The 27,198-nt window shown below is 36.4% G+C and overlaps 2 protein-coding genes across 5 annotated transcripts; one reads left to right on the top strand and one right to left on the bottom strand.

Annotated features, from left to right (window-relative positions):
* Nucleotides 1-1,170: 1,170 nt before the first annotated feature.
* Nucleotides 1,171-14,093, top strand: LOC145202741 (serine/threonine-protein phosphatase 6 regulatory subunit 3-like). 2 transcript variants are annotated; one of them, XM_080075792.1, is made up of 22 exons: nt 1,171-1,402; nt 2,421-2,580; nt 2,902-3,015; nt 3,132-3,269; nt 3,346-3,524; nt 3,582-3,704; nt 3,779-3,908; nt 4,424-4,576; nt 4,650-4,868; nt 5,180-5,363; nt 6,754-6,929; nt 8,125-8,171; nt 8,734-8,785; nt 8,857-8,965; nt 9,307-9,391; nt 10,399-10,535; nt 10,698-10,828; nt 10,905-10,975; nt 11,257-11,321; nt 11,646-11,700; nt 11,916-12,209; nt 12,380-14,093. In XM_080075792.1, exons 1-22 carry the CDS (start codon nt 1,269-1,271, stop codon nt 12,726-12,728), a joined length of 3,105 nt encoding a protein of 1,034 aa, XP_079931918.1. In that variant the 5' UTR covers nt 1,171-1,268; the 3' UTR covers nt 12,729-14,093. The 2 variants fall into 2 exon arrangements, with proteins under 2 accessions (XP_079931918.1, XP_079931917.1); XM_080075791.1 differs by having other exon boundaries at nt 8,074-8,171.
* Nucleotides 14,094-14,425: 332 nt separating this feature from the next.
* On the bottom strand, nt 14,426-26,976 carry LOC145202740 (arf-GAP with SH3 domain, ANK repeat and PH domain-containing protein 1-like). 3 transcript variants are annotated; one of them, XM_080075788.1, is made up of 27 exons: nt 26,770-26,976; nt 26,387-26,459; nt 26,137-26,282; nt 25,699-25,773; nt 25,397-25,446; nt 24,777-24,852; nt 24,647-24,700; nt 24,501-24,586; nt 23,967-24,042; nt 23,481-23,615; nt 23,101-23,226; nt 22,928-23,015; nt 22,604-22,652; nt 22,362-22,540; nt 21,701-21,834; nt 21,218-21,306; nt 20,837-21,020; nt 20,354-20,573; nt 19,970-20,106; nt 19,813-19,902; nt 19,032-19,278; nt 18,819-18,909; nt 18,521-18,546; nt 16,888-17,601; nt 16,527-16,653; nt 16,238-16,373; nt 14,426-15,921 (listed from the first exon to the last, which is right to left on the bottom strand). In XM_080075788.1, exons 1-27 carry the CDS (start codon nt 26,893-26,895, stop codon nt 15,847-15,849), a joined length of 3,609 nt encoding a protein of 1,202 aa, XP_079931914.1. In that variant the 5' UTR covers nt 26,896-26,976; the 3' UTR covers nt 14,426-15,846. The 3 variants fall into 3 exon arrangements, with proteins under 3 accessions (XP_079931914.1, XP_079931915.1, XP_079931916.1); XM_080075789.1 differs by lacking the exon at nt 16,888-17,601 and adding an exon at nt 18,203-18,256 and having other exon boundaries at nt 26,770-26,975; XM_080075790.1 differs by lacking the exon at nt 16,888-17,601 and having other exon boundaries at nt 26,770-26,975.
* Nucleotides 26,977-27,198: the final 222 nt, after the last annotated feature.

Genomic DNA, 27,198 nt, shown 5'->3' with positions numbered 1-27,198 from the left:
GGGGTTCGATCGAACCCCGGTTAAGAACCACTGGGCTAGATAGACCGATCAGTGTGGAGAATTAGAGATTTGCAACACGTAAAAGTACCCATCTTAGTTATTACCTAAAAGACAGTTATTTTCCGAGCCTAACCCAGTCAAACAAACATTTAAACAGACAACAAAACAAACAGCAAAGAGGTTTTCATAAACAACATAATTAAATCAATGAAAACTTCTCAAACGGCATGTTTGCTTTATACGTGTGTACAAATCTTGCTTAGAATTTTTTATTCCTAAAAAATGAACGTTTCCCTTTAATGGGTTCCAAATTTCGATTTTTATAACATAACATATCTACACAAAACTATTTTCTTCAACGGTTCCCTCGTATGTCACCAAACTGGAAATGACGTATAACGATGTAAAAAAATGCACTTTGAAACAAAGCAAACATATGTTATTCCTTAATTTTGGTATCTTCAATTACAAAATTTGAAAATTTCAAATTTTTTGTTTAATCGTTTTGTAGTTTATAATTTCAAATATATCAAAAAAAGTACAATTTTGTAATAAGCGTAGTAGTCTCGGCGCAGTCCAGCGTTAAATTTTGAATGGAATTGTGGGAAACCTGACCTCACTTCCTATTGATTACGCCATTTGTGAATGAAAGCGCGTTAGGGACGAATTGGTGAATTGCAACGGCTTTCGGTAGATGTTTAACTTTAATATTTGTTTACTGCCAAGATATTAAGTTGCACGGTGACCTGCGAAAGAGGTAGTTGTAAAGATACATTTACCACAACATTTTGGTTGTGAACAAGTTGTTTGAAATATATGTCTATAACTTTGTCTATAGTTTAATTTAAAATTAGCATAGCAGTTTTGTTTCTAGTTACCCCTTATGTGGTGACACAGCATTAGGGCAGCGTTATTTTTCATTTAAACACGCGTTTTCTTGTGTTATCTCTGTGCATTAAACACATTAATAGACAGCAGGAACCTAAAATTATTTAAAAGATAGCCATGCTACTACTATACTGCTATATACCAGTGCTGTTACTTCAAGGTGCATGTATGTATTAAAAATGGATAAATGTTAGTAATTAGTGTTTTTGACTTGCCTGGTTAATCGTATTTGAAAAACAATGTTTTACAGCCTATATTGTCTCCTTGACTTATGTATACTTCTTTCTTATTCTTGACATTTAGGATGTGTTCTATACATGTATGATATATAAATACAACCACTGAATATTTTATGCACTTGGAAACTACAACAAACAATCATGTTTTGGACATTTGCAACAACCTCAAACATGGATACACTCCTGGAAAAGGAGGATATCACACTTCGTGAACTAATGGATGATGATGATATTCTTCAAGAATGCAAGGGACAAAATACAAAACTTGTGGAATTGTATGATTTTGTTTTTTTTACACATATTTTAAGCAGATGAATTACAATAAACTTTATGTGCTAGCCCAAAACTTTATTAAAGTACACATGCCCCAGATTGGAAAGAATGGCCTGCAATATTTTGGATTTTCCCTTGTAATCCGCGCAAATTTAAGCTTTTTACATGTAATCCGCGCAAAAAAATGTTGTCCGCACAACTTAGCACAGCTTTCGTAGGTAACTATAATAAACCTTCTTTAAAATTTTATATTTTCGTTGCACAATGAAGTTCTATGTCGTCACAAGCCTTATTTCGCGAACATTCCACGTAAATCAGTCAAGCACATCGAAACTTACCGATCGTCATGCTTGAAATAACATTTCTATTTCGCTAACGTAGTCGTTAAAAGTACATTTATCTGTATTTTTAGGACGTAGTTTGACTATTAAAGTGACTGTCGTCTGGGCAAGTTACATAAAATAATGTTATCTGTATTACAAATGATTAAAAACGTTGAAGAGCAGTTTGGCAATCATAAACTATCTCCATGAAACAAATCAGCAAAATGTTTGAATCGTTATGAAAATAAAAAATTGTAGAATCTAGCAGAACAGATGCGTGCGCAATAGAGCAAAACTGAAGATTCGTCGTGTTTATTACTTTATTTAGTTGTTATTTCTGTCGGTTGGATAGTCTTGCAGGCGTTACATGCAAAGTGCGTTAGTCGTTAAATCCACCTGTCAATCAAAAGTCTATCAATCCGCACAGAAATTTGTAATTTCGCGCAAAAATCCGCGCTATTATTTTGACGAAAAAAATATCCTCCACGCAAAAATAAAACTTTCCAATCCGGCACATGCCTAACACATGAAAAATTTAATTCCGCCAAAGTTTCAATAAATTAAAACTCAAATATTTTAAAACATGAAGATATTCATTTTCTATCTAAGATCAAATTTGATGTAATAAAGAAAATAGATCATAGTTTTGAAAGGCCGTCTTTTAAAAGTTAAAAAAAATTGTTCATAAACTTTTCAGCTTAAGCAAATCGGATGTGATGGAAGAACTGGTTATGCTAATTATAACGGAGCCGTCCTCTGAGCTGGATGATGGTGTGAAGTATAAATATCCCAATATTGCCTGTGAACTATTGACCTCTGATGTCCCACAAATGAATGAAATGTTGGGAGATACTGAGGTGAGGGGGCATCATGGTTATCATTGTTTGCGGCTATTTTAACCTTCTATTTATAATATGCTGATATTTTTCAATGAAATTGTTGTATTGCAGTAACAATGGTCTGACTGAAATTAGTGTTACATTTTATTAGATATATATATATGATAATTTAAGTTTTCTTTCATAATTTTAAATTTTATTTAAAATTGTTTGTTTGCTAAGTAAATTCAAACAGATAAGATTTACTGTTTCATCTTCTTGCCTCACAAATTTTGTCATTTTTGTAATGTGGAAGTTTTCTATTAATTGCACAATGAAATGCAATGTTTGCATTTGCAGTCTCTGAGGCAAAAGCTGTTTTCATTTTTGGAGACTGAACCACCTTTGAACCCACTGTTGGCCAGCTTCTTTTCAAAAGTTGTTGGCATACTGCTTTCAAGGAAACCTGAACCGGTATGTGTATGTTGCTGTTTAAGTGTCAGAGAGATTATTCTTTTTCAAACAGTTAAACATAAGTACATTGTTTGATGTGACACTTTGTAAAAAAAAAACTTCAATTTTATTTGCAGACCTTGGAGTTTATTAAAACCAAGAGTGATTTTCTTGGAAGTGTGCTGAAACACTTGGGAACATCTGCAATAATGGATTTGCTTTTACGCTTGGTCACTTGTGTTGAAGCAGTTGATCTTAGAGCCCAAGTGTTGTCGGTTTGTTTTGTAGCATTGTTGTCCCAACACAGCTAAACATCAAGCTAATGTTTGGCCTTGCTCCTTGTTTTTCTAGTGGCTCAATGAAAATCAGCTTGTGGAAAGGCTAATTGCACTGATCGACCCATCAGTGGATGAAAACTTTCATTGTAACAGTGCCCAATCTCTGTGTGACATCATTCGGCTGAGCAGGGAACATATGTACACCATGCAGGAATCAGCACAAGATGATCCTCTGCTTAACACATTGGAAAAGTAGGTTGTGTCCTCTGGTGGCAGTTTCAATTGTTCATCATGTTGTTTTTTCTGTAGGAAAGAAACTGTACAGTTACTGCTCAAACATATGTTCGACAATGGTGTTTGTGAATCTGTAATTGTCAATGGAATAAGTGTGTTATTGGCTCTTTTAGAAATCAGAAGGCCTGCACCATTTGGGTAAGTGTATTCATAAACTGTGTTCACATCTATGTTGTCCGGTCACTTATATGTGTACTTTTTACATGTTTTAGTTTTCCTGAAATGGCCCCAGAACTTACCCAGTTGGATGTGGAGCGACTGGCATGTGGAGTTTCTAAAACTTTACATGGACTAAGTGACAGACTGCCAGACTTTCACAAACTTCTTGAACAACCACCAAAGGTTGGTACATTGTTCATTTTTGATAGTGATGCACCGAACCTGCCTAAAAAGGTTCGGGTTGTAACCGAATTGGCCGAACCAGGCCGAACCTAAAATCCCTGTTTCTATGGATGTTTTCAACTGAACCTTGTGTCGTTGATGCGAGTGAAGTGAATTATGACAAATCAAAAACACTTTCACCATTTGGAAGCTTACTAAACTTGTAATACTTTGTAGACAATGTGGCTCATATTTCATAGATACAACAATTAGTTAATTTATGGCGTTTCGTATTGGTGAAAATGATAGTTTAGGCATTAATTCCATGCAATCAAAAAGTTATGTTTCAGGCGAATTTTCAAAAAAGTTTGGGCCCAAACCGAAACATAGAAAAACAGTATATTCGGCTGAAGTGTTTCGGACAACGGAAACTTCGGTGCATCACTAATTTTTGGCAGTTGACAAAGCGAAACTGTCATTAATCAACTAACTGTAGCTGAATTTTAAATGATTAAAACGTTTGCAATATCATGCAGAGGGAATCCATGCAATGTTCATTTGGGGAACTGAGTCCTCCTCTAGGAAATACCAGGCTTCATGTTGGAAAACTTCTTTCAGCCATTTTAATAACTAACACACACAATATAAATGTGCAACTTTCTGAGCTTCAGATTTTCAACGCTTTGTTGGTAAGAATCATTGGATTTTTATCTATTAAATCTGTCAAGATGGAAGTTTCAACAGTTGCCATTCTGGTTGCAGGACCTATTTTTCTTTTATGAATACAACAACTTTCTTCACACCCAAGCAGTTCAGTGTATTCAGACAGTCCTTAGCAATGTTGTCACTGTGACAGCAAGTCCTGCTCCAGCATATTCGAGTGAAAATGAATCTGGTAACCATAACAATGAAGGCTCAGAATCAAGAAAAGAAGATGAAGATATTGAAAACCCTCGAAAATTAGCTCCATTGCTTACTCATGTGAGTAAAAAACAACTATGACTAATTTGACTAAGAAGAGGTGTAAATTAGTCAGGTGTGTTCAAACTAAAATGTATTTTGTCTTATCTTGAAACATGCTTGCAATTTTTATTGTAAGGCTTTGGTGTCTTTTTCTGTGCAAGGCAAACAGGGGTGAAATGCAATTGGTTTTTGAACTGAAAGTGTTTTATCCTGTGGGTTTATAGGAACTGAAGATGCTCAGATAGATGAAATACACATGTGCGTTTGCTGACTTTGTTACTGAAAAAGATTTTCCATTTTCAGACTTTTGATTTTTGGTTGTTTTTTAGTTATTCGAGGACTGCAGGTTAATCCAGAGGATTTTGGATGCATGGGAGGACAACAGGATCCATGAAACAGAAGCTGGTGGCCACAGAAAGGGCAACATGGGACATCTGACTCTAATAACCAACCAAATTTTGGAAAACATGGAAAAGGGTGCTAATGCTGAAAGAATCCGACATTTCATTGAAGGTATGTTTATTGAACAGATGCAAACAGTGATTCATGTAACACTATGGCCCAAAAAATGTTAAGACAACAATATTAACTCTCAGATAGAGATCTATTATTTGTAGACTTATTTTTATCAAACCTATCTATTCATGAGTCACTGTGGGTATAATATGTAAAATTTGATAAACAGGCCTCAGGGAAAATAACGTTGACTGTGCTTGCTTCCAGTTTTTTTTTAAGGTTTGGTTTAGGTGACCGCTAAGTAGTTTTAAGAGACCGCAAGTGTTTCATTTAAATACCAAAAACTGTAGTTGTAGTTGCAAGTCCAAATTTTGGGAAACCGCTGGAGAAAATTTTCCGAAACGGTCCCCCAAAACAGCTTAAAAAACACTGTTTGCTTCTTTCTTTGGTTAAATGCCATGTTTATTGTTTTTTTCTTTTTATTGTAACTGTATTGTTGTTGCTTTCATATAATCCTACATCATAGGGGTAGAGTTTTAAAAAATACCAGGGGTGCGCCGTTTGATCTTCCAAAAACGATGCCTATACCATGTACAGTATCTGCACCCGTATAAGACCAAATAATCTTTTACGTGCTTAAGCATGTAGTTTCTATCACATTAATTTGCGAATAGTCACTTGGCGCAATTTCTTTGTGTTCGATTGGAACGTTTGCTGTGCGTCTAATAACGTCTGATGTAACGAAAGGACGATTTGCCGAATCAGCCACTTTAACAACGATTAAGTTTAAAGTAACGTGTTACGGCGGGAAATAAAAGTAAAGCAATTCACGTTTTAAATATAGCCGACTATGTATTGTTGACGCTTAAACTTAGGTCACCTTGGATCAAGTTTAGGCCGTTGCAGAGCTTTGGAAACAGACATTAAACTCGGCTTAGAAATCAATATATTAACTATTTTTATTGCAGGGAGTATTGCGACAAATAATACTAAAACGTTAGTCTATAAGTCATGTTTATGTTGCATTAAAATGCCTATTTATTGCCAAACAATTACAATTGTTACGTTTCAACCGACGTCTGTTCGATCAATGGCGTGAATGCAAGCGCATTTGTTTAGCTGGAAACACGTTTTAATTAACCGACGTAACTTGAACAAAGATGCGATTTTGACGTTATACAAAGGGACACCCCGTACTCTACGCCAGTGTCCTACATATCTCATTGTGTTTGTAAGATCCAATGTTATAAATTGATCTTGGGACACATAGTAAATTTATCTATGTATTTATGAAAAAAAGGTTTACATTTTCTAAAAGATGATTTAAGTTGACTTATAATGAGTTTGCAAAAGATCCCTGAAATTTTCCTACATGCTTTGTAGAACAATATGACCATTAGGCACAATTGAGACCTTATTACATTTCAGATTTAATGCTGTTTTGTAGGCATGCCCGAGGAAGACCAGGGGAGGTGGCAGAAATTTGTTGCTGAACCACTAGCAGAAATAAACGACAAAAACTCGCGAGAACTGGGTGGGCACAATCCCATGCATTTCTCATCAGATGATGACGCTGACACTGACTACAGTAACATACCTTTTACATCAGGTTCAGCTCAACAGGTACTTTTTATTAATTTTTATCTGTGCTTTGAAATTCAGTTTTGTAAGTTGTAACTTAAATAGTGCATGGAATGCTATCTTGTAATGTAATAAGTGTTTTATATTTTGTCACACACTTTATTATTTAAGCTATTTAAGGTTAACTTAATACTGAAAAAAAAAAAAATGCCAAAAGGTTTATAACAAGGAATTTGATGTTATTCTCTAACTTAACAGAGGTTTTTTGTTTGTATAATATTGTAAAAGTCTCCTTCAAACTTGCTGTGTATTACATTGTCTATTTTTTTGGCATTAAATGCAGTAACTATCATGTGACTATTTACCGATAGACTTGTGTGGTAGGTTTTGGGTGTTTAATTGGATGCACATTTTTAATATTTTGCTGTTTAGCATGTATGGGGTGTTTTATCGGTGTGTCAAAAATTCAAAGGAAACTGTTGCACCAGTTGATGCAATATCTTTTGTTTTGACAATTTGTTGATGATTTGTAGAACCAGTTATTGCATGTCAAGTCAAATAGACTATAAATTACAATAACTGTAAGATGATTTAATACACAGGGCTGTAGCTTGCCTGCATATTGGAGGTGCTTGATGTAATGCTTTCAACACCAGCTGATATTACATCCTGATCGGTGTTTTTTGCACTACACTATTTTTTGTTGCAAAAAAGACCGGTTGTCTCAGCCCAAAGCTAGAAACAGCCCTGAAAGCCGTGTACTGCCTTGTTGGTGTTAAGTTTTGAGTTTATATCTAGTACTTGGAATGCTTTGGCCTGCGCACAACAGCGCAAAGTTTCTCTTGCTTCATTGGCAATTTATTTTGTTTCGTTGCTCACTGGCAGGCAATTAATAGCTGCCAATATTTGCCCTTGGTTTGATTTGCATGAAAAACTGTTTAGCCTGTATTTTGACACAGTGCTTGCAGTATGTGTGCGTTTTGGCCAAACTAGTAAAGAGTGACTGAAACTAACCCTCAACAACTGTAGATTTTTTTGGTGTTAGACAACAAACAAAATTTCTCATTATGTAAGCGCTGAAAACTGTGACCCAAAGCATTAAAAGTATGAACACATAAACGCAAACCTTGACACCTAAAAAGCAATGAGTGATTGAGAGACTTTGCCAATGTTGTGCGTTTGCCAGGCATTCACCGACTATCAACTTCAACAAATGACATCCAATTTTATTGATCAGTTTGGATTTACCGATGGCGATTTTGCTGAGCACGACGAGCCGGACAAGTGAGTTGGACTCTTTTTATGTTCTCTGCAAGCAAAAAGAGCACCAGGTCCTGTATCAAAGGACAAAGGGCAGCAGTAAAAGTCATCAGCCAACTGGTGCCAATTAACGGAATATTGACAGTCCCATAATAGAATACCCTTGTGATATATCTGTGGGATTATAAGACCACAGTTTTGCGTTTTAGAAGTTGATATTTTTTCCTTACATAAACCTGTGAACAAAGCTTAAGAAAAAAAAGCCATTGTATTTCCAAAATTTATTTCATAAGTTTATGTAAATTTATTGACATTTGAGTCTTTTTTTGTTTTTCTTAGCATATAATGCAAATGCTAGTGACCTTCATGAAGTGCTTAGTGGCTAACTGTGACCTATGTCACCAGGATAAGAATTGTTTAAACACCGTTTGTATGCTCTGATACGATTGGTATTTCAAATAGGAAGTTAATGTTTTACCTCAAATACAACTTTATATATTGCTCACAATATCTGTTGGTGGTGTGGTGGTGTTTTGGGCCCTTGGTTCATTGGTACACATAATAAACATTTCTTTTGTTTGTCCAGATTTAACAAGATAAATTCGATTGATTTTGACATTAAAGCTGACACGAATACTGTAAGTAAATCTGCGACATATATTTCTTTCACTTCCTGGTAAAAAATCTCAACTTAAATTGTACATTTTAGCCAAGTCAAGAACTGTTTGAAAATGTGTGCCAAGCCCGTCTTCCTCATTTTGGTGACAGCAGTGATGAGGAAGAAGAAAATAAAGACACATTCTATTCTGGAGAAGATGGTAAATTGATGGAAATCCGAGATGTTTTAAATGAGCATGTAGATGTAAAATATGTATTCACTTTTTATCCATTACATTTTAAATTTGTATTCCATTTGTCTTTCTATTTGTTTGTGGAAGTATCTAAATTGTCATATCCTTTAAGCAAATAGTAACCATGGAGGCTGAAATTGTGCATCACTTCTAAGGCTTACCATATTGTGTCCTACAATTTGACGACCTTTAAAAATGTTTGTAAATTTTTACCCAGCTTCAAATTTTTCCCAATCTGAATATGATGTTCCTAAAACATTTCATTACCAAATAAAACTACTGAGAATTAACATCTAAACTATTTGAAGGAGAAGAGGAATGGGATGAAAATCACATCACCCACTCAGGAGCACCTTTCAAATATTCTGGTGCAACTCCCACTATCCATGTCAGGTATGTCCTAAATCTTCTATAAATGTATCTATCAAGCACCAAAGGAGATTTCAGTGTAGCATTAGTGCAGGGGTGCACAACAGTTTTGCCACACAAATGCATTGAAGATCCTTATTTTAACACAAGCCGCCAATTACCTGCTTGTTTTTGTTTCTAAATTACTAATGTAAAAGTAATAAGTTTATGTTAAAATACAATCCAATGGCACCTAAAAAGACCAGATTAAATTCTAAATTGAAGTACAGATTGAACTGAACAGTCTGACGAGCAGTCTTAACTGTTTATGATGCCATAATCTATGTTGTGATGCTTGAGGTCCCAGTTTTTGGCACTGTTTGCACCAATAGGCGTACAAAAAGTTTGCCGCATATTGCTACTAAGCTTGCTCGTTCCAGTCCCACAAAACCTATGTATGCAGTTTAAAAGAGTTTTATTTACATCATGGTCGCCAGAACAAATATTTTAATACACATGTTTATGGCTGCACAAACATCTCAGGTTGTGCACTCCTGCATTAGTGGTACACTGAAGTCAAATCAAACATTGGAACTGAACTGACCAAACTGATCTGCCCTGGTTTTGGGCTAAAATCATATATTTTTTAACAAGTGGTAAACATACTGGTTTCCAAAATATACTAGCCTGTTCAAGAAGAATAGTATCTCTTGGTCTCCCATTTAAACTGCTTTAAAGTGGTATGCAGCCATGTAAAAAGATTTGAGGTGGTACGTGATCAGTAGAAGGTTGAGAACCACTGGGCTAAACAATATTTTATTATCATTCATTGAATTTTACCCTATTTTTGTGAACATTTATATTGCTTCAAAAGTTTTGATACTTGTAGATAGATATTATGCTGCTTGAAAGAATTTTGTGCATGTTGGCTGGGATACTGCTACATTTTCTGTTGGTTATTTCACCCTTAAGTTAAATATGTACCACAGAGCAATATCACTCCCCCAGGTTGTATTATTGCTCAATGCAGAAAACAATTACTTTTTTTGCAGGCCACGGACAAGTTCAGGAGATAGCACTGGAAGTAGCAGTGGTGATGACGAGGTTGAAGCTCCAAGTCCTACCACAACAATCACATCCATTAAGATTCCAGATGCTTCAGAAGATATGGATACTTCAAATCCACAATGTAAGTGACAAAACAGTTTATTCAGTAGGACATGTATATGCCAGTACTAAATGTGGTGGAATTTAAAAGGAACTTCAATTGTATCAAAAACAAAAACAAACCAGGTCTTAGGACACCTACATCAAAAGACATGTAAATTCTGTATTTAACAATTGTTTGCAGCTGGATGGACTGCAACATTCGATGACAGTGATGACACTGAAAGCAGTGGTAGCAATAGCAGTAATAGCACCCCTAGTGCATCGCCTCGTGCTGACCAAACCACAACTGAAAATTCCTGGGACGAAACTCAGGTATTAGAGTGTTATGAATTATGTATAGACCTTATGTATTCTGTTTGTTTTTATCATGTCTCATAATTTTCTGCAGAAAAATTCCTCTCCTTCATCTACCTCTAAAAAAGGTTGGGCCAACTTCGACCAATTTGATAAGTTAACCAGGTCAGTTTACTTGTTACTGGATTAGTTGTATATCAGCATTAATGATAAGAAGTCTATTTACACACTTCACTGTTGTAAATATTGGATCTTTACAACCAGTGACTAGGTTAAATGTCAATTGCTTATTACTTTGGCTTGTCTGTCAGACAAACTGGTCTGCTGCAGTTTGTTTCTATCAGTTTATAAAAGTGTTCTTACTAACCATGAACTGACAATTTGTATCTTCTGCTCAATAATTTGGCTTGTGATTTTTTTTACATAATTTATATGTATTAACACAGTGTGCAAGAACCCACTGCAACAACTAGTGAGTCCACTCCTCTACCAAGTAGAGCTGCAGATTATGGTAAGTAAGAATGTTTCCTATCCAAACTTTTTTTCGTAAGCAAAACTAAAGCATATTCATTATTAACAGTCTAACCAGTTTTCACAATTTTGTATTGCTTTGTATATGTTAATCTTATTTAGTATGTAAATAAAATAAAGAAAAGCATTTTTCCATTTCAAAATAAGGAAGTGTTGTGTTGCAATGTTTGGAATCATGTGAATGACTCGTGTTATTGTGAAGTACAAAACTTGCGACAGTAAATATATTGTTTCTTTTTTATCTTATGTTTACAAATGCAGTGTTGATTGTTGAAATTCCGCATTCAATCCTGTGTTTTTTTAGCTGCTCCAGATTCAACAAGTCCTGAAAAAGAGAAACAAGATACTGAAGCTGATAAGTATGACTGTTGTGTTGTTCAGAATGTTATCACTGGGTCAAAGTTTTAACCTAAACTCTTAGTAGCACCACTAAAAGGAATTACTTATACACAAGTGATACACAACAGTCTTATAAACTTAAAACAAACACCATTCTGGTTGAAGAAATATTGTGAAAACAACATGCAGAATGATTATGTTTTCATTTTTAGTAATTAAGCATTTTTGCGAACAGGGCTGATGGAGTGGAAGCGATGTCCACTGAGGAAGTATCCAACTCCGCAAGCAGTAAAGAATCACCAGCAGTTTCAGCTGAACAGGTTAAACAGGACTCTGAGGGAGTAATAGATATGGAAGTACAGGAACAAGGATCCGCCACTCCAAACTCCTCTACTGAAACTCAAGGGGAAAACAGTAGTGTAATAAATCCCCAATCTGAATCAGCAATGGATACAGATGACGGTCCAACTTCCACTAATACTTCTGCTGAAGTCACAAACTCGTCGGAAAACCAAAACAGTGACAACAGGTATGCTTTGTGTACCTATGGAAAGTTTCTAAATGCATATTCAACCAGATTGACTACTGTGGTCTACTTAAACAGAATAGTTTTGTGTACATGGCTTTAGTATGCCTAGTGCAACTTTTTGTTAGACTTTGCACACATTGGCACTATTTAATCATTTTGAAATTTCACAGGCCGCAGCAAGAAGTTAAATCCTCTGATGAAAATCTTGAAGTTTCATCAACCACAGCTCCAAGTGTTTCCACCACAAGTGAACCATCCTCCAATGAAAGCAATCCAAACACCCAGAACTGCGACCGAACATCCTCTGATGAGCAAGCTGTGCAAAGTACAGACTCTGAAGCCCAAAACGAAAGCCCTGATGAGCCATCTTCAACCGAAAACTCAGAACAAGGAGCGGATTCCGTTTCAAATGAGGTTGAGCAAAACGTTGCCAAAACAAAGTCCGCAGTGGACGTCCAGAATAGCGAAGTGACGTCATCAACTTGTGATGCGGATGTAAGGATGAACGGGCCGGTGTGATGACGTCACCATGACGCACTGAGCATCGCGGTGAGCTGTGCAAGTGTCCAATGGTTGCGTCGCCACCCCCCTTAATTACTGTCCCATAGTGAAGGTAGGTTTTGGGAGACTGATCTGCGGCTCTTTGAGGTCGCAGCGAAACAAAACACGGACACGTCAGTTCACAATTTGCGCGGCAATTGAACTGTTTTTATCGGTTTGGTTAATATTTTGTCGCCTTTTCCAACAAAAGCTTGAAAATTGCTTTCTATTTTGTCCGCTATCCATAGTGTGGTAACTTCACATGCACATTGTGTTCGCCTAAAATGAGTAGCTCTGTTTGTCGCCCAATGGTTTCTTTGGGAACAGGGGCAATCTTTTACATACATCTATTTTGTTAATTTTGTTTGAGCACTTTATGTCATGAACCTTAAGCATAAGAGCTTCACACATGGCCGGGATAAACCTGCGCCACCTATATAATATTTATTTTTGCCCTTCGAGGTACCTCGCAATGCAGCTTGGCGTCAAACAACAGTCCAACCGCTTTATTTGCTATCTTTGCATACATATATATATCCATGGGTCAGTGCTCTGGTTTCCCTGCGTGCTGCTCGTCGAATGATTACTGTTCTGGAGTCTGTTTTAAACAATTTCAACACATCTTGGTTGTGTCGTCCGAACCTTATGAATTGCCGTGATTTTATTGCAGTTCGTCTCGCTGCGTTTTAGCTACGAAAAAAGCAAAACCGTGTTTTCTCCTGTGTGCCTAGCAATTGTTCAACCTACACATTCAAAGGTGTTTTGTAAAGATATGTGCGAGACACAAAATTTGTAGGCGAAAACAATAAAGTAAAAGCGCATGTTCCGTTTAAAAGCAAGGAGGTCCCATTACCGCAGTGGACTCTCCACCTGCTGCGTAAGGTGCTTCCCACAAATATAATGCATCATAAACTGTGATAGTATCCTCTTTTTTTCTTGAACTGGAGGCAGCAGATCTTTTGCTAGTAATGCCATCATCGCTATATCCTTTATACCTGTGTAGGCTTCAGTTAATGGTAAGTTCACATCAATACTCCGATCTTTGTCTCCCTAACTTGTCGCCGTGATTTGTTTTCCCTGTTATTATCCTTGTTGTTGTTATGCCCCCATTGTTCAAGAAGTGTACTACCGTTTCAGTCCGGGCTTGTTGGTGCAAATGACTGTGGCACGTCTCCCCTGCTTGCTTTTTCATGTTGGCCATGCAAGCTGGCGCAATCCCTCGCCGTAAATGAGAGCTTTTTCTCAACGTATACCCCTCTTCCCTTCTCTTGCGCTGTTGTGAAATGCAACAGACTCGTGTAAAGATTGCGTAAAGTAATTCGAATAAACCACATCGATCTACGAGAGTGTTGTTTTGGGCTTTGTCTTAACATGATTTAGCAGCAACATAAATTAGCTTTGGGGCTACGGATCGATTTATGTTGTGCAGCCTCACAGTGAATTAACGTCACGATTCGATTATAGTTTTCTGGTGTCCGTTTTCCATGGGCCCCTAAATAGCATTTACCTTTCTCAGGTGGCTGAAGTATGTAACGGATAGGTATATAGTAAGTGTAGGCGAGAAAGGGAAATTACAGTTTGGAGAAAACTTACCTGGCTCTTACTACTACGACTTACACCAACCTGACTAGCACAGAGAAACTTGAAATGTTTTTTTTTGCTGGGTTATTCCATCGTCCACCTCGAATTTTTATTATTGCGAAAAAAGACAAATGCATGGTAATATATACTTGCACATAAAGAACTAACAGATTGTGGCGCATACAGGTTGTGGGAGGACATTGAAAATCAACGGGCGCCAAGGTCAGTGGTTGAAGGGGGCTGCTGCCGTTGCTGAATAAAAAGTGCTTATCATGAATATGAACAAGTTGGTCTCAGCCGCAGCGACGGAATGTGAAAGTGCATGGAAGCAACAAAAACAACCGGATCTCAAACTTAAGAGTCACACAACGGAACATATCGATTGCTACCCACTTGCATTTACGCCTTCCTGTGACGTAGCCACTAACTTCATGACGAACTGTTTTGGATCGGATGAGTGGTACGCGAGATGGCGTCATACAATGCTGGCTTGAGCGAGTATGCAGTAACGTTTTGGCTTAAAACGCACACAGAACATTTTTTCTGGCTTACAATACGCGAGGTACAGGTGTGTAGATTTTCAAAACAACGCAAATAATAAGATGTTGCTAAAAGCGAAACTTAGATAGAAGCCAGTCCATTACCAAAGTCAGCCTGACGCGAGTATCTACGTTTCTTAGCAATGGATTTAAGAGCTTCACCCAAACACAAATGGAAGACAAATTTTGTAGGGATGCTAACTACTATAATGAACTAAGTTGGAAAAATAGTAGCACTGCATTGCAGATTATAACTAAAAAACTATCGCAGTTTAAACATAACCGTATATTTGTTACATAGGATTCTTTTGTACATACGCTGGTTTAGTGTTAAGAGTTTCAATTTATCAGAAATATGGCGACATCCGGCGATGAGCTTTGTGAAAAGAAAACAAACGCGTTCATTCGAGGCCAGCGGACACTTGAAATCGGACAAGGTGCAATTTCTGTTACAATATAAATGCGTAGATCACCAATGCATTAAACACTAGATAAACTGATGGGTCGTAGACACAGCCCTTCTTGGGATTCCACGGTGTGTGCAACAACGCACTAAGCACTGGGCGCGAATGAGTGCAGTAAAGCGGTGATATAATACTTCGACGGTTGACAACGGGCTAGTAACGTAACGAGATCATGTGACACACGCGCACATTTTTAAAACAAAACAACGCGAAACGAAAACTCGAGCGTAGAGTAAGCATAGAGATGGGAGGGGAGCTATAATATAGAAGCTTGTTATAGAGCAGCAGCAGACAAACACAAAGGGGTAAACACATGAAACCGACCAGCGATGCCTTTGCGAAGTCGACCAACGAATTGTGGTTCATACTTATGACGTCATACAGTCTTATCACGTGATCTCGTGACACGCAGCGGTGGCATGAAGTAGAAGACGAAACTCAAGGGAATAGATAGTGCGGTGTTAGTGGGAAGGGTAGTCAGGAGTTTATTCTCTCGTCGCCAGGTGACGCTGGTCAGTCAGTGAGAATGTGAACGAAACTCACGGGAAATACCCCAGTCCTGTGAGGCTGATGTTCCACGTGACCGACCTGTATGTGAAAGAAGTTGTAAGAATTTCTGACTGTTCACGATTTGTTTTCACATGAAAGTTTTCATGAATGAAGCAGAACAAACAACGGTAGTTTAAAAATTTATGTCGTTTTTAGTCTGAAAAATGCATTGTTTCATAAAAACTGTAGACTTAAAAAAATGGTTCTAGGCAACTATTAGTTCGTTATAATTGACTCAACCTCCTCACAATGGTACTGTGAACGTCCTTGCATATGATCAAACAAAAGTTGAGTTACACACCAAGCTAAGTTCAAACCGTACATTTTTTTACTACATAGGAGACAGTGTACTCACCCACCAATCCTGGTCTTCTACACCTGTCACTATAATGATTTCGTTTTCAACAAAGGTTAGTTCGTCGTTATTATCAGCTTCGCAATCGTATATCGCTCGTACTCTCTTGGGCCGTGTCGCACTTGGAACACTTGCTCTGTGACGAATCAGCTCAATTACATAATATGCAGGTCTTTATAGTTTATTTCCCCACAAGCGCATTAGCCTTGAAGTAGACACCAGGCAACTCTAAACCCAACACCAATCCTAATTCTTTTAACCACAAACATGTTTTTGTTTAATTTGTCACCTTGGCAACGGAACAGGAGGGTCAGGTGTACGAGGCAAAACCTCGGGCGGGTCTCCACCAGGTGGCAGCACATTACGCGGCAGTGATCTCGTTTTTTCGGCGTCATCAGGGTGCAAATTTTTTGGTGCTACAGACAGAATGGCAATGTTTACTAGTATTTTTCAAAGTCAAAGCGATAACCAAGTTTATATGCGTGCGCTACAACAAAGCTACAATTACTAGACAAACGTAGAAACTACATAAATGCCATTTTCCAGCAAAATAATGATTGCCAAAACAATTAAACATGCAGCCGGTGCAAACACAAGATGCATTTGTCAAAGCCATAAAATGCTGTGATTCACAAACTTCTACATCATGCCTGGCTTTAACGTGTTCCACGTTGGACTATTGCTAAATCCAACCAGGCGCTCCTTAAACGCCAGGTCGTCATCCTTCCGTTGATTGGAGTTTGACTGCAGATAAGCTGGCGAGAATGAATTCCTCGCAGTGAAGGGGTGTCTCAATGCACTTGGGTTGTAAGGGGTAAAGGTTGCAGCTAGGTTTGGGATTGGAGGATTCTCCTGATGGATTTTACGCGGGTTTTGAGTGCTCAAAAACCCGTCAGATGATCCGCTTGAAGAGAGGGACTTTGTGTGTGAGGGCTGTGGTGATTTTTGAGTCAATATATCTTCCGAAGAGCGGGATTTTAAAATGGGCTTGGGTTTGAGGTCAGGGTATTTAGATTGGACGGGCGATGGGAGTTCATTATTATGAAAGGTAGTAAAAGACGCAGCGGCAGTTCTAGAAGATGGTGATATTACACTACTCTCCTCAGTTGGAAGATTATGCTTCATGGCAAACGAAGCGCGAGGACGTAACGCGTTTCTGGCAATAACCAGTTCATTGCTAGACTCGCTAACTGGGCGTGCACGTTGATTGGCCGACTTGTTCTTGCTTGAAAATATATTATTGCCAGAAGACTTTGGCCTTTTGGGGGTATGTGCAGAGGAGTTAGGGGTGGGACTGGGTTTTGGACGTGAGATACGGGGTTGAGCGACCAGTTTCGGAGGGTTTTTTGGGGTCACGGGGTCAGCTGTTGTCATGCATGCGAAGCGGGATGACGTGCACAAACAGTGATGACGAAACATGCAAAATGAAAAGAATGACAACAATTAAGTGAACATGCAGTACTTGTAAAATTAATCATTGTAATTGCCTTTACTATAACCGAAACCCAAACACTAAATTGTACTAAACTAGAGAATGCTAGAAAATACAGTTACCATTACATAACCATTAAAACTAATTCTAAACCAAACGTCGTGTATTGCACAACCCATGTTCAGAACCAACTTGGCTTTTTATGGGTCATCATTTCTTTACATTTCACTATATAATACAGTGAGTTTCGGTTAAAAAATTTAAATCCCATGATCAGACAAACTTCCACTAAAATGCCAAAAGCCCCTCAAACGGTTGCAACTTTGGACACAGCCTTGTTGGATAATTAATAGAATATTTCTGCCAATAATCTGACTTAATGTGATCGTGGTTTGCAACTAAAAAAATACCCCGGCAGTAAATCATGCAAAATCGGTTGAACTAAAAACTTGATGAGCATTTAAATAAGTTGCAATGGATGTCGGCAAACAAAATCGGTGGCCAATGCTTTAAATAAATATGACTTTTTTCACCTCTTCTTCGTGGCTGATGTCTCTTTGCCCCGAACGACGCAAAATGCCTCAATACTGCAGCAACATTAGTTTCTCAAAAGTGCTCAGTAACTATTTGTAAGCTTCAAAACTCAACAATACTATTGGCAAGAATAAGCCTTGGTTTAAAGGCCAGGTTGTGAAATAAATTTAGTGAACGGTAATTAATAGTTTTTGCGCTTTTGTGAGCATACAATACGCGCTTTAATTGGTGCTAATGGCTTGTATGTGAATTTGATGTGTTAGTTGGCAACAAATCGTGCACCCACACATTGCAGCTAGGGTGATATTTCAACTGACCTGTTTTCGGGTCTGGTGGCTGATTCCTAAAAATGAAAACAATAATTTGTTTATGCCACAAAACAATATGATAAAAAAACAGGCTGTTGGTAAAGTGCTAGAGGCTAAAGAATTTAGGAAATCTGTTTGTTTTGACAACTGACTTTTACAAAAGAACTGAATATATTTTAGAAGTTTGGCAGGATCCAAATAGTGAGGTTTGGTGAATCAAAGATGTAACCTTAAGCTGATAACATTTGTTAACAAGTGGTGTATAGTGTGTCAGTAATGCTCTTTGAACTGAACACTTTATCTTTACCTCTTCTGTTGATCTTGAAGTGCAGCTGACATAAATGGGGACTGATTCAAATTGTTTGTTGCTGCATGGTGTATAGTTTTAGCTGGCAGTGCTGAAAAATATGAGTATTTCGTTTTTTTTAAATATTTTTATCATAATTTATTTTGGGACACTACAGAATTTTATTTTAACATTTTCAACTTTTTTTCAAGCTCATTAACTTTCACAACAAACCTGGTTTAACGGGCAATGGTGGTGGCATCGGGTCAGTACTTGTTCGTCTGCTTGTGTGTTCAGCTAAGTTTGACATTGGTTGGACTGTAAGACTTCTGTTCCTTGACAACGCTCCTTGATGAGGGGGGATTGCTGGGGGATTAGCTGGGTTGGTTCGTGGGGGTAGTAATGGTGCACTTTGGTCAATTGAAGGCCGTGGTTTTTCCTTGAATGACACTGGCCTGGGTCTATGGTTTTCTGGTGTTGCCTGAAATACACAAAAACGGATTATGGTTGGCATGATTGAATGTTTTTTTTTTCTGACGTTGTAAATGCATTAAACATTTAAGAAAGCAAACTGCAGTGATTATAAGCTGTGGACAGTGTATACTGTTTCAACACATAGTTCCCACAAGGAAATATCTGTATTGAGCAAATGTCGCCATTTTACCACACTCCAGTTTGTTGGGAGAAAGTGAGAAAAGCCATGCTTCACCATTCCTAACTGGGCATAAAGCACCAAAGAACTGGTTCACACCAGCTGCCCTGATGAGACTCATATGTTGAAATAGTGTGCACTGTCTTCAGCTTACTTGTTATGTATTAGTTTGATGCTTTCAAACTGGGTCATAATTTGTAAAAGAAAAATCAACAGACAATATTCAGTTTCAAGACAACTCTATGGCATAATATTTCTTTGCTATGCTAGGTATTAAAATAATCAATCCAAACAGTTGGTTCTCAGAAATTTGAAACAAATTCTTTAAGTAAATTAAGGTTGGTTGATAGTTAAAGTCCTAACCTTGTGTGGACTGACACCAAATCCTTGGTTTTGATTATATGGTCCAGGCCGATCATCCAATTCATCATCACTTACAAATTCATCATCATCCTAAAAAAATTAAGTCCTGATCAAGGTGTTGAAACTAAGGTGTTTTTAATTTTCAAGCAACACTTACAAATGTCAAATTCCAGTCCACATCAACATAAACCATTGGAGTAAACTTGCCAGATGCAGCTTGTTCCAGTAACTCCACACAAGCAAGGTGGTTATTCTGTTTGGCAATTGCAAGTGCAGTATCCCCATTGTTGTTCACTGTGTTGGCAAAAAATATCATGAAATGCAACAAAAGTTCTCACAGTTTAAAGTGCACCATATTTTCATTCTATTTATCTTGAATTTACAATGAAACGAGTTGGTGAATTAGACATTGTTTTTGCTAGAAGTGTGCAGTCATTTATACTAAAAAATGTCATGTATAACTCAATTTCTTGTGTACATCTATACAGTGTCATACAAGTGCAACTAACAAGCATTATTTGTTATCCCACACATTGCATACCTAAATCAGTCTTTGCTTTGCTTCTCAGTAACAATTTCATGCATTCAGTTTTGTTAAGTTCAGCACAGATGTGCAGCGCTGTATTTCCCGTTGATGTTTTTTGGTTTAATCCTTGACCCAAGTTTTGTGCCAAAAAATCAACCAATGGCAGGACGACAGATGAAGAACCATCAGATCCTGTCACAGCTACAGCTGCATGAAGAGCCGCTTCTTCTTGAAACTGCATCAAAAGTATCAGCAATCATACAAAGAACACATATTTTTTCTGTATCGATTATATTGTGTGATCTCAAGTGAATGTAAATTGGGTTTTGTTGTGAAATTTGCTGAAATAATTTTCTAATGTATTGGATGAATCAAAATGACAGTAATTATGATTGCATCATACCAGCTATGTATGCTTATAATAGTACCAAATATAACAGAATCCCTACGGTTTAGCCCATCCTGTAAAATCATGTTTATATAAGCAAAACCACTTACATAACCAGGAAGAGGGGCAAGCAGATCTGCTCCTTCTGCAAAGAGTTGAAGAAGTGAGGAAATTTCACATGAGTGGATAGCAATTTTCAACTCATCAGCAAGAGCATCCTGATCATCACCACATGTGTGTGTAACATAATGTCGAGATATATATTTTCCACGAATAAATGACTTTCGTTCCTCCCTGTGGACAAAATTAGTTTCATTAACATACAAGTTAATAGTAAAAGCAGGAGTTCACAAACAGTTGCCTAAAATTTGCAACCATTGTTTTTAAAGACTATCTGCCAATGTAACCACAAAAGTTTTCATAGTATTTTGCACCCTGATTCATATTGTAACTTGCTTTTAAAAGTTTTACAAAGAAACATTAATACATACATGTCACTACTTGGGTCGGGCTTCATTGAAAGTTCCAGTTTGACTTCCATGATATCATTGAAGTTTTCGTTTCCTATTGAGTGTGCTAACTGCAAACAATGATAAAAAGTGGTGACTCATCTGACAATGAAGATATGAGTGTTAATTTTGGACTGGGGAAGAAGTGGTTGCACTAGACCAAAACTAAACCACATTCTCCTTGACTTCTGTAGTTGGAACTAATAAGAATCATGAGTTTGATTTCAAGCATATTTATCTGCATGATGGTATTATATCTCAGGGGGTAGGTTTTTAGGTGCCAGACTATTCACGAATATAGACTACTGTGTATTTAAACTGATTTTTTAAAGCCAAGTTTTTACATTTGTGATCAAATAAAACCGAAACACTCTACAGATTGCTGACAAAGCTTGTTGTAAAAACAATAGATCATCTCTGTGCCTAGGTATCAAGTAATTCAAGGTGAATAAAATGTTTGCATACTATTAGTTCTGCAGTTCCAAGGTCATCGAGCGTAATTGATTGAATTCTTGAGACATGAACTCCCATCTCTCTATGAATTCCACTACACTCAATGCATAGCAACACACCAAGATTTGTTGACAACCAAGTAGGATCTACAAACAGAAGTAACAGAATTGAAATCATAAAAGTGTGTCACGTAAACCTGGATATGGTTCGGCATACAACCATGGGTACACTTGTTAAAGTGTTTATACATATAAAATTTGCAGATAAGCTAATAATTGTTTTTTTTTAAAGTACATTACCAAAAATTGGCTCAAAACTTAATGGGCAACTTTTCTTTTAAAATGAGTGGAAGGGACAAATTAGACTATGTGAATGCGTAATGCAGTACTCAGAGTAAAAACATAACCACAAACGTCCAGAAAAAATATAGTACTGAGCTAAACTTTCGATATTTTTGTAACTCAGTTTTACATGTTTCTTGATGGGTGTTTTTGGTGTAAACTAAACCTTTTATTATCATTAAATTGCAGTTTATTCATTTTTTTTTTTTTGAATTAAAGTATCTGTGCAGGAAATAAATAAATGCTTACAGGTTAAATACAACATGTGGGCTGAAAACGCATGCTTTTCTATTGTAAATAATGCCGATAAGGATTAAAAAAAGAAGTCTTACTTGGCGCAGAACAATCACAACAAATTTCATTTCCTGGCATTCTTTGAACTTCACTGATTACAGATTGTGTTAATTCGCGAAGACCAGCATTTTCCTCGGAACCATTCTTTCCGCAAGTTGCATCTCCAAAAACTTGGTTTAAAGCATCCTCCTTACTGTTTGATATTACTGACACCCACCTAAAAAACAACAACATGGTGCCTTGCGATAGAAAATTAATGCCAACTACATACAAAACTTACACCACTGCTGCTCCTTCATCATCAGCCATGAAGCGATAAGTTCTGTTGTCTGTATGACAAAAAACAGTTTTCACAAAAGTTTTTTACCCAGAAAACAAACAGCTGTATGTTATTTTAACAAACACCACTTTTCGATTCCAGAATCAGTACATTTGCTTTGGAGTAAATAAAATCTATATGTAGTAAGTTTTAAACTTTTAAACCCTATTTCAGTCATTATGCTGGTGAAATTATGGTCTAACTTTCACAAGATTTTTTTAATTTTCTAAAACAGAAGATGCTGCAGTAATACATGTACTATTGGGACATGTATCAATCACTTACGTGAAACAAGATCGAACTGCTTTTTATCTTCAGGTACCAATTTCAATTGACTTGTCAATAAATTGAGTTTTACAGGGGGCTTATTTGCCTGCAAAAGCACCAAAAATTGTTAATGGATTGAAAATCAACGAACTAGAAATTTTTCTGCTTCAATGTGTGCATAGTTGGCTTACATTGTTATGTGACATTGTAAGGAAACCGCCGGTAACAACACAGCGACGTTTTTGCCATGCTCTTCTCAGACCCTCACTTCTCTTCAATAAATAGCCCGACTTTTCATTTCCCAAATCTTTGTTGCCCTAAAAGAAGGAAGTAAAATAGAAAAAACTGCAGTCAGACAACAGTAGAAAATGAAATGATATTTATAGAACCAGTAGCTTTCTTCATTGAAACATTAGCATTAGTGAAACCAGCAACAACTTAAAGATTAAATTTGCATAATGCAATCAACAATTGATCAAAGAAGTCAAAAACTTATACAGTGCAGTATAATAAATGTTTTTTAACCAAAATCTATGATGTTAAGCAACTTTTAGGAAATTGAATTGTCTACCTGCAGTTGGTGCAGGTTGTAGACGTTTTGATTCTTCGCCGTTGTTGGTGTGTTGTCGTTATCTGATACAGAGGCCTTTAGCATGCTACGCAGTTCAACTAATTGTCTATGCTCCTCATCCTGGGTTTGACGAAGCTAACAACAATAACATATCAGTTGGGCAAAGTTTTTTTTTAGACGCCACTGATATTTTAGATGCTTCTGTATTATTCATCATGACATTAACCACAAAAACCACATTTGTCTTCGAAAAACACCTCGAAAAAACAACAACTTTTTGTTTATTTTACCAAGGTATTCATACTGCTTAAACCCCATAGCGTACAACAACATGTACATGAAACAGAAGAAGCTTAATATTTAAATCTGTTTCGCAAAAACATGCATTTAATTTACTGGCTTATGCTTAAATCAGTTTAACTGTTTATTTTCAGTTCAACTAAATCCAACATATCTTGTTTGTATGCAGAGATTTACAGCACTTACTGAATTAAGATTAGCAGTAAGACCTTCGGCATAAATTCTGTATTGCTCGATAACTTTCAGACCATCAGTAAAGAAGCTAGAAACAAGTAAATGAAAATCAAACACACAACAAAATATCTGACCAATATTTTAAAAATGATTCATGTCACACATCTAAACTACTAAATGCATGATTTACAAACAGTTTAAAAAAGTGAGTAGGAATTAAAAAATGCTTGAAATTTATTGTCTTTAATCTTTACCATTCAAGCCAAAGCTCAATAGGGTGACATAAAGTAATGATCCAACTTTTCTTTTAAAGAAGTTGTACCTTTACAATTAATAAACAAACAAATGTGGTGATTTTACACAAGCCAATGGTTGGTACATTATATTAAACCAGTGCAAATAAACTTTAAACCTACAATTTTATGTTTATTTATTTATAAATTGACAAAAGATGCTGGAACTTACAGCAAAATGCAAAGTCTTAGTATCCTACATAACGGCAACAGTTGTTGTACAAACAATAAGATATAGAATCTGCATACTTACGTATTTTGTGCATGGTAAAAATCTATTAGATGTTGGACGAGTTCAACTCCCTTCTTAGTTTTTATTTCATTTGCTTTGATTAGATACTGAAGACAAAAAAGTCAATTTTTATCTGCGCTTTAAATAGATACACAAATCAAGCCCACCTCACAGACTTGAAGTTGAAACATTCTTCTCTCTTTTTCCATTTCTTCAGCAATCTGAAGCAAGAAGACAATAATTTTTTGGATGTGCATTGGGGTTAAATTGGTTTCAAAATATTTAAGACAAACTTACTTCAGCGCCTGTTATTTCACTTCTAATCATTCCAGCCTCCTTGGCAAGTTGTCTTTTCTCTCGTTCAACTTGTTTTCTAAATTCGATGATTAAATGATTAAGCAAGCTTTATAACAGAAACGTTTAAGAAGTATTTATCTGGCCACATAATTTATTTAAAAGCAATGAAAGCAAGTGTGGAACAGTGATATCATACATGAAAATAGTTGTTGGTCTGGCACACCTATTCAATAAAAATATGAATAAACACTTACTAAAGCAAACCTATATCTCTTTTGTATTTTAAAAAGTATGCAAATTTTGCAGTAGTTGCATTAATGAAAGATTTAATCAATCAAAAGACCAATTAACAGGTGCAATGATGCATGGAAAAATACGTGTAGCAGCGGAATGTTGACCTAAGTTTGTGCCACAAGCTGTACAGGAAGTGATGTATGTATGATATGGCCACATCCTTCAAACGAGTAACTTTTCTTTTTAAAGTGTGATCAATTCAACCAGATTTGGGTCCAATTCAGTCAACTTAATTACACTGTGCCGGAATTACAAATCAATTGTGCATGACTGTGCTTCGAACCACAAATGTATGAAAGGCAAAGTAAATGTATGCAGAAACTTACACTTTGGAATCATAGTCCTTCCATGATTTGTCAAATGGTCTTTTCATATCCTGTAATATGTAATGATTGGTTAAGGAACTTGTTGGTGAAAAAAAAAACAACTTAAATATATATACATGTTAAAGTTAATATATGTTAACACAAATAATTTGGCATATATAATCAGTTACAACAACAGCTTAACAGTTGCTATTCTACATTCACTACAGCAAGCTCTATGGAAGGTACGTTTAAAGTTAGAGCTTGGGTGTTGGCCAAAGTTAGAATCAAGTGGAAAAAAGGGTATTTCCTGCTCTACTTACCCCTTTAATTCCTTTTAAATCACCTTTGAGCAAAGCCTCTAATGGAAAGGTGAGTACATTGTTGATGTTGGCGATCTGTAAGTACAGATTATGACGCTTAATGATGTGATAGCTGGAGGACATACTTTTTGCTGAGACTATTATAGATCACAGACAGACAATCAATACACAAATCATCATCAGTACTAGTGTAGTACAATAACATGACAGAAATACAACAGAATTACATAAAAGATAAAAAACTAAAAATAAGTTATATTTTCAAAGATTATTGCAAATGGTAGACAAATAATATAATACTGTATGTATAGACACGAAATATCTAATGTTGGTAAAACAAATGGCGCTGACAAATATTTCACCGTAAACTAAGAATTCCTCCAAAAATGGTTTATATAATGTTGGATTATTAGCATGATACAATCATATAACACCTACCAAATTTTTTAATAATGAAGTCAATTCCTTTGAAAACACTGTAAACTTGAGAAAGGCGCTTCCTATATCAGATTCATCAGCATGTAATGCAGCATTGCCAAGACGCTCCAAATTGGTTGCAAAGGTTCCTTCATTTCCAACATGTGCTAAATATAGATCTCATTGTTACCTTGGTCTTTTTAGTGAAACTGCCAAGCTAAACATTTAAGTATTTTTAATTTATGTCTAACATTTGGAAGGAAGATCTTACCTTGACCTGATGCGTGCAAAGCTTTGGTTGAATTTTTCATTTTCTTTAATGCAGATCTGTCAGCATCCAAACTCTATGGACACAACAGAAAACAAATTGAAAGTGTGTGTGAAAAGGTCACATTGCATTGTACATGCAAAATATGTCTTGACAATAAAAATCAGTTAATTAGTATGCATGTTTGTAACAAACCAGCAACCAAAAGATCATAAAAGCTGCAAAAGCGCAAAGAAACAGATTATTTATTACATGAATGCAGCCTTTTTTCTGAACTGTAGCAAGGCATTTTCATGATGTCATAGTCAATAATGCTTAAACAGCAACCAAAACTTTGAGTTCAACGATCCAGAAAAAGTTTAAATCATAACAAATGAAATATATACCTCTTCCAGTGCTGCAATAGTTGCCCGACATAGAGACATTTTGGAAGTAAAAGTTGAAGTTGTAGGGGAGTTGACATCATCTTTGGTTTCGAGCAAAAACTCAATGACTGAAATTTTTTCCGTCATTTTTTTTTATGCAAGTTTTATATTACATGCCTTTACCTCACCTAATTTTACTTATGATTCTGAAAGCAAAAATTAGATAGTTATATAATTTGAACAATCAGCACTACATAATTTGGTGTGTTATAGATGTGAAGACTGTTGGTGTTTGTTGCACTGTAGATAAATAGGATTATGCTTGAAACAACAATTTATAGAGAAACTGTTGCCAACATTTAGAAACATATTACTAACCAACTTAATTTATATTTAACATAACTAATTTAGTTTATATTTAACAAGTAAGACTGCAGAAAAACAAAAATA

Source organism: Phallusia mammillata, chromosome 7 (genome assembly GCF_965637545.1).
Source record: "Phallusia mammillata chromosome 7, kaPhaMamm4.hap1.1, whole genome shotgun sequence".
In the NCBI taxonomy this organism is placed as follows: Eukaryota; Metazoa; Chordata; class Ascidiacea; order Phlebobranchia; family Ascidiidae; genus Phallusia; species Phallusia mammillata.
This window is presented reverse-complemented; position numbering and strand designations above follow the sequence as displayed.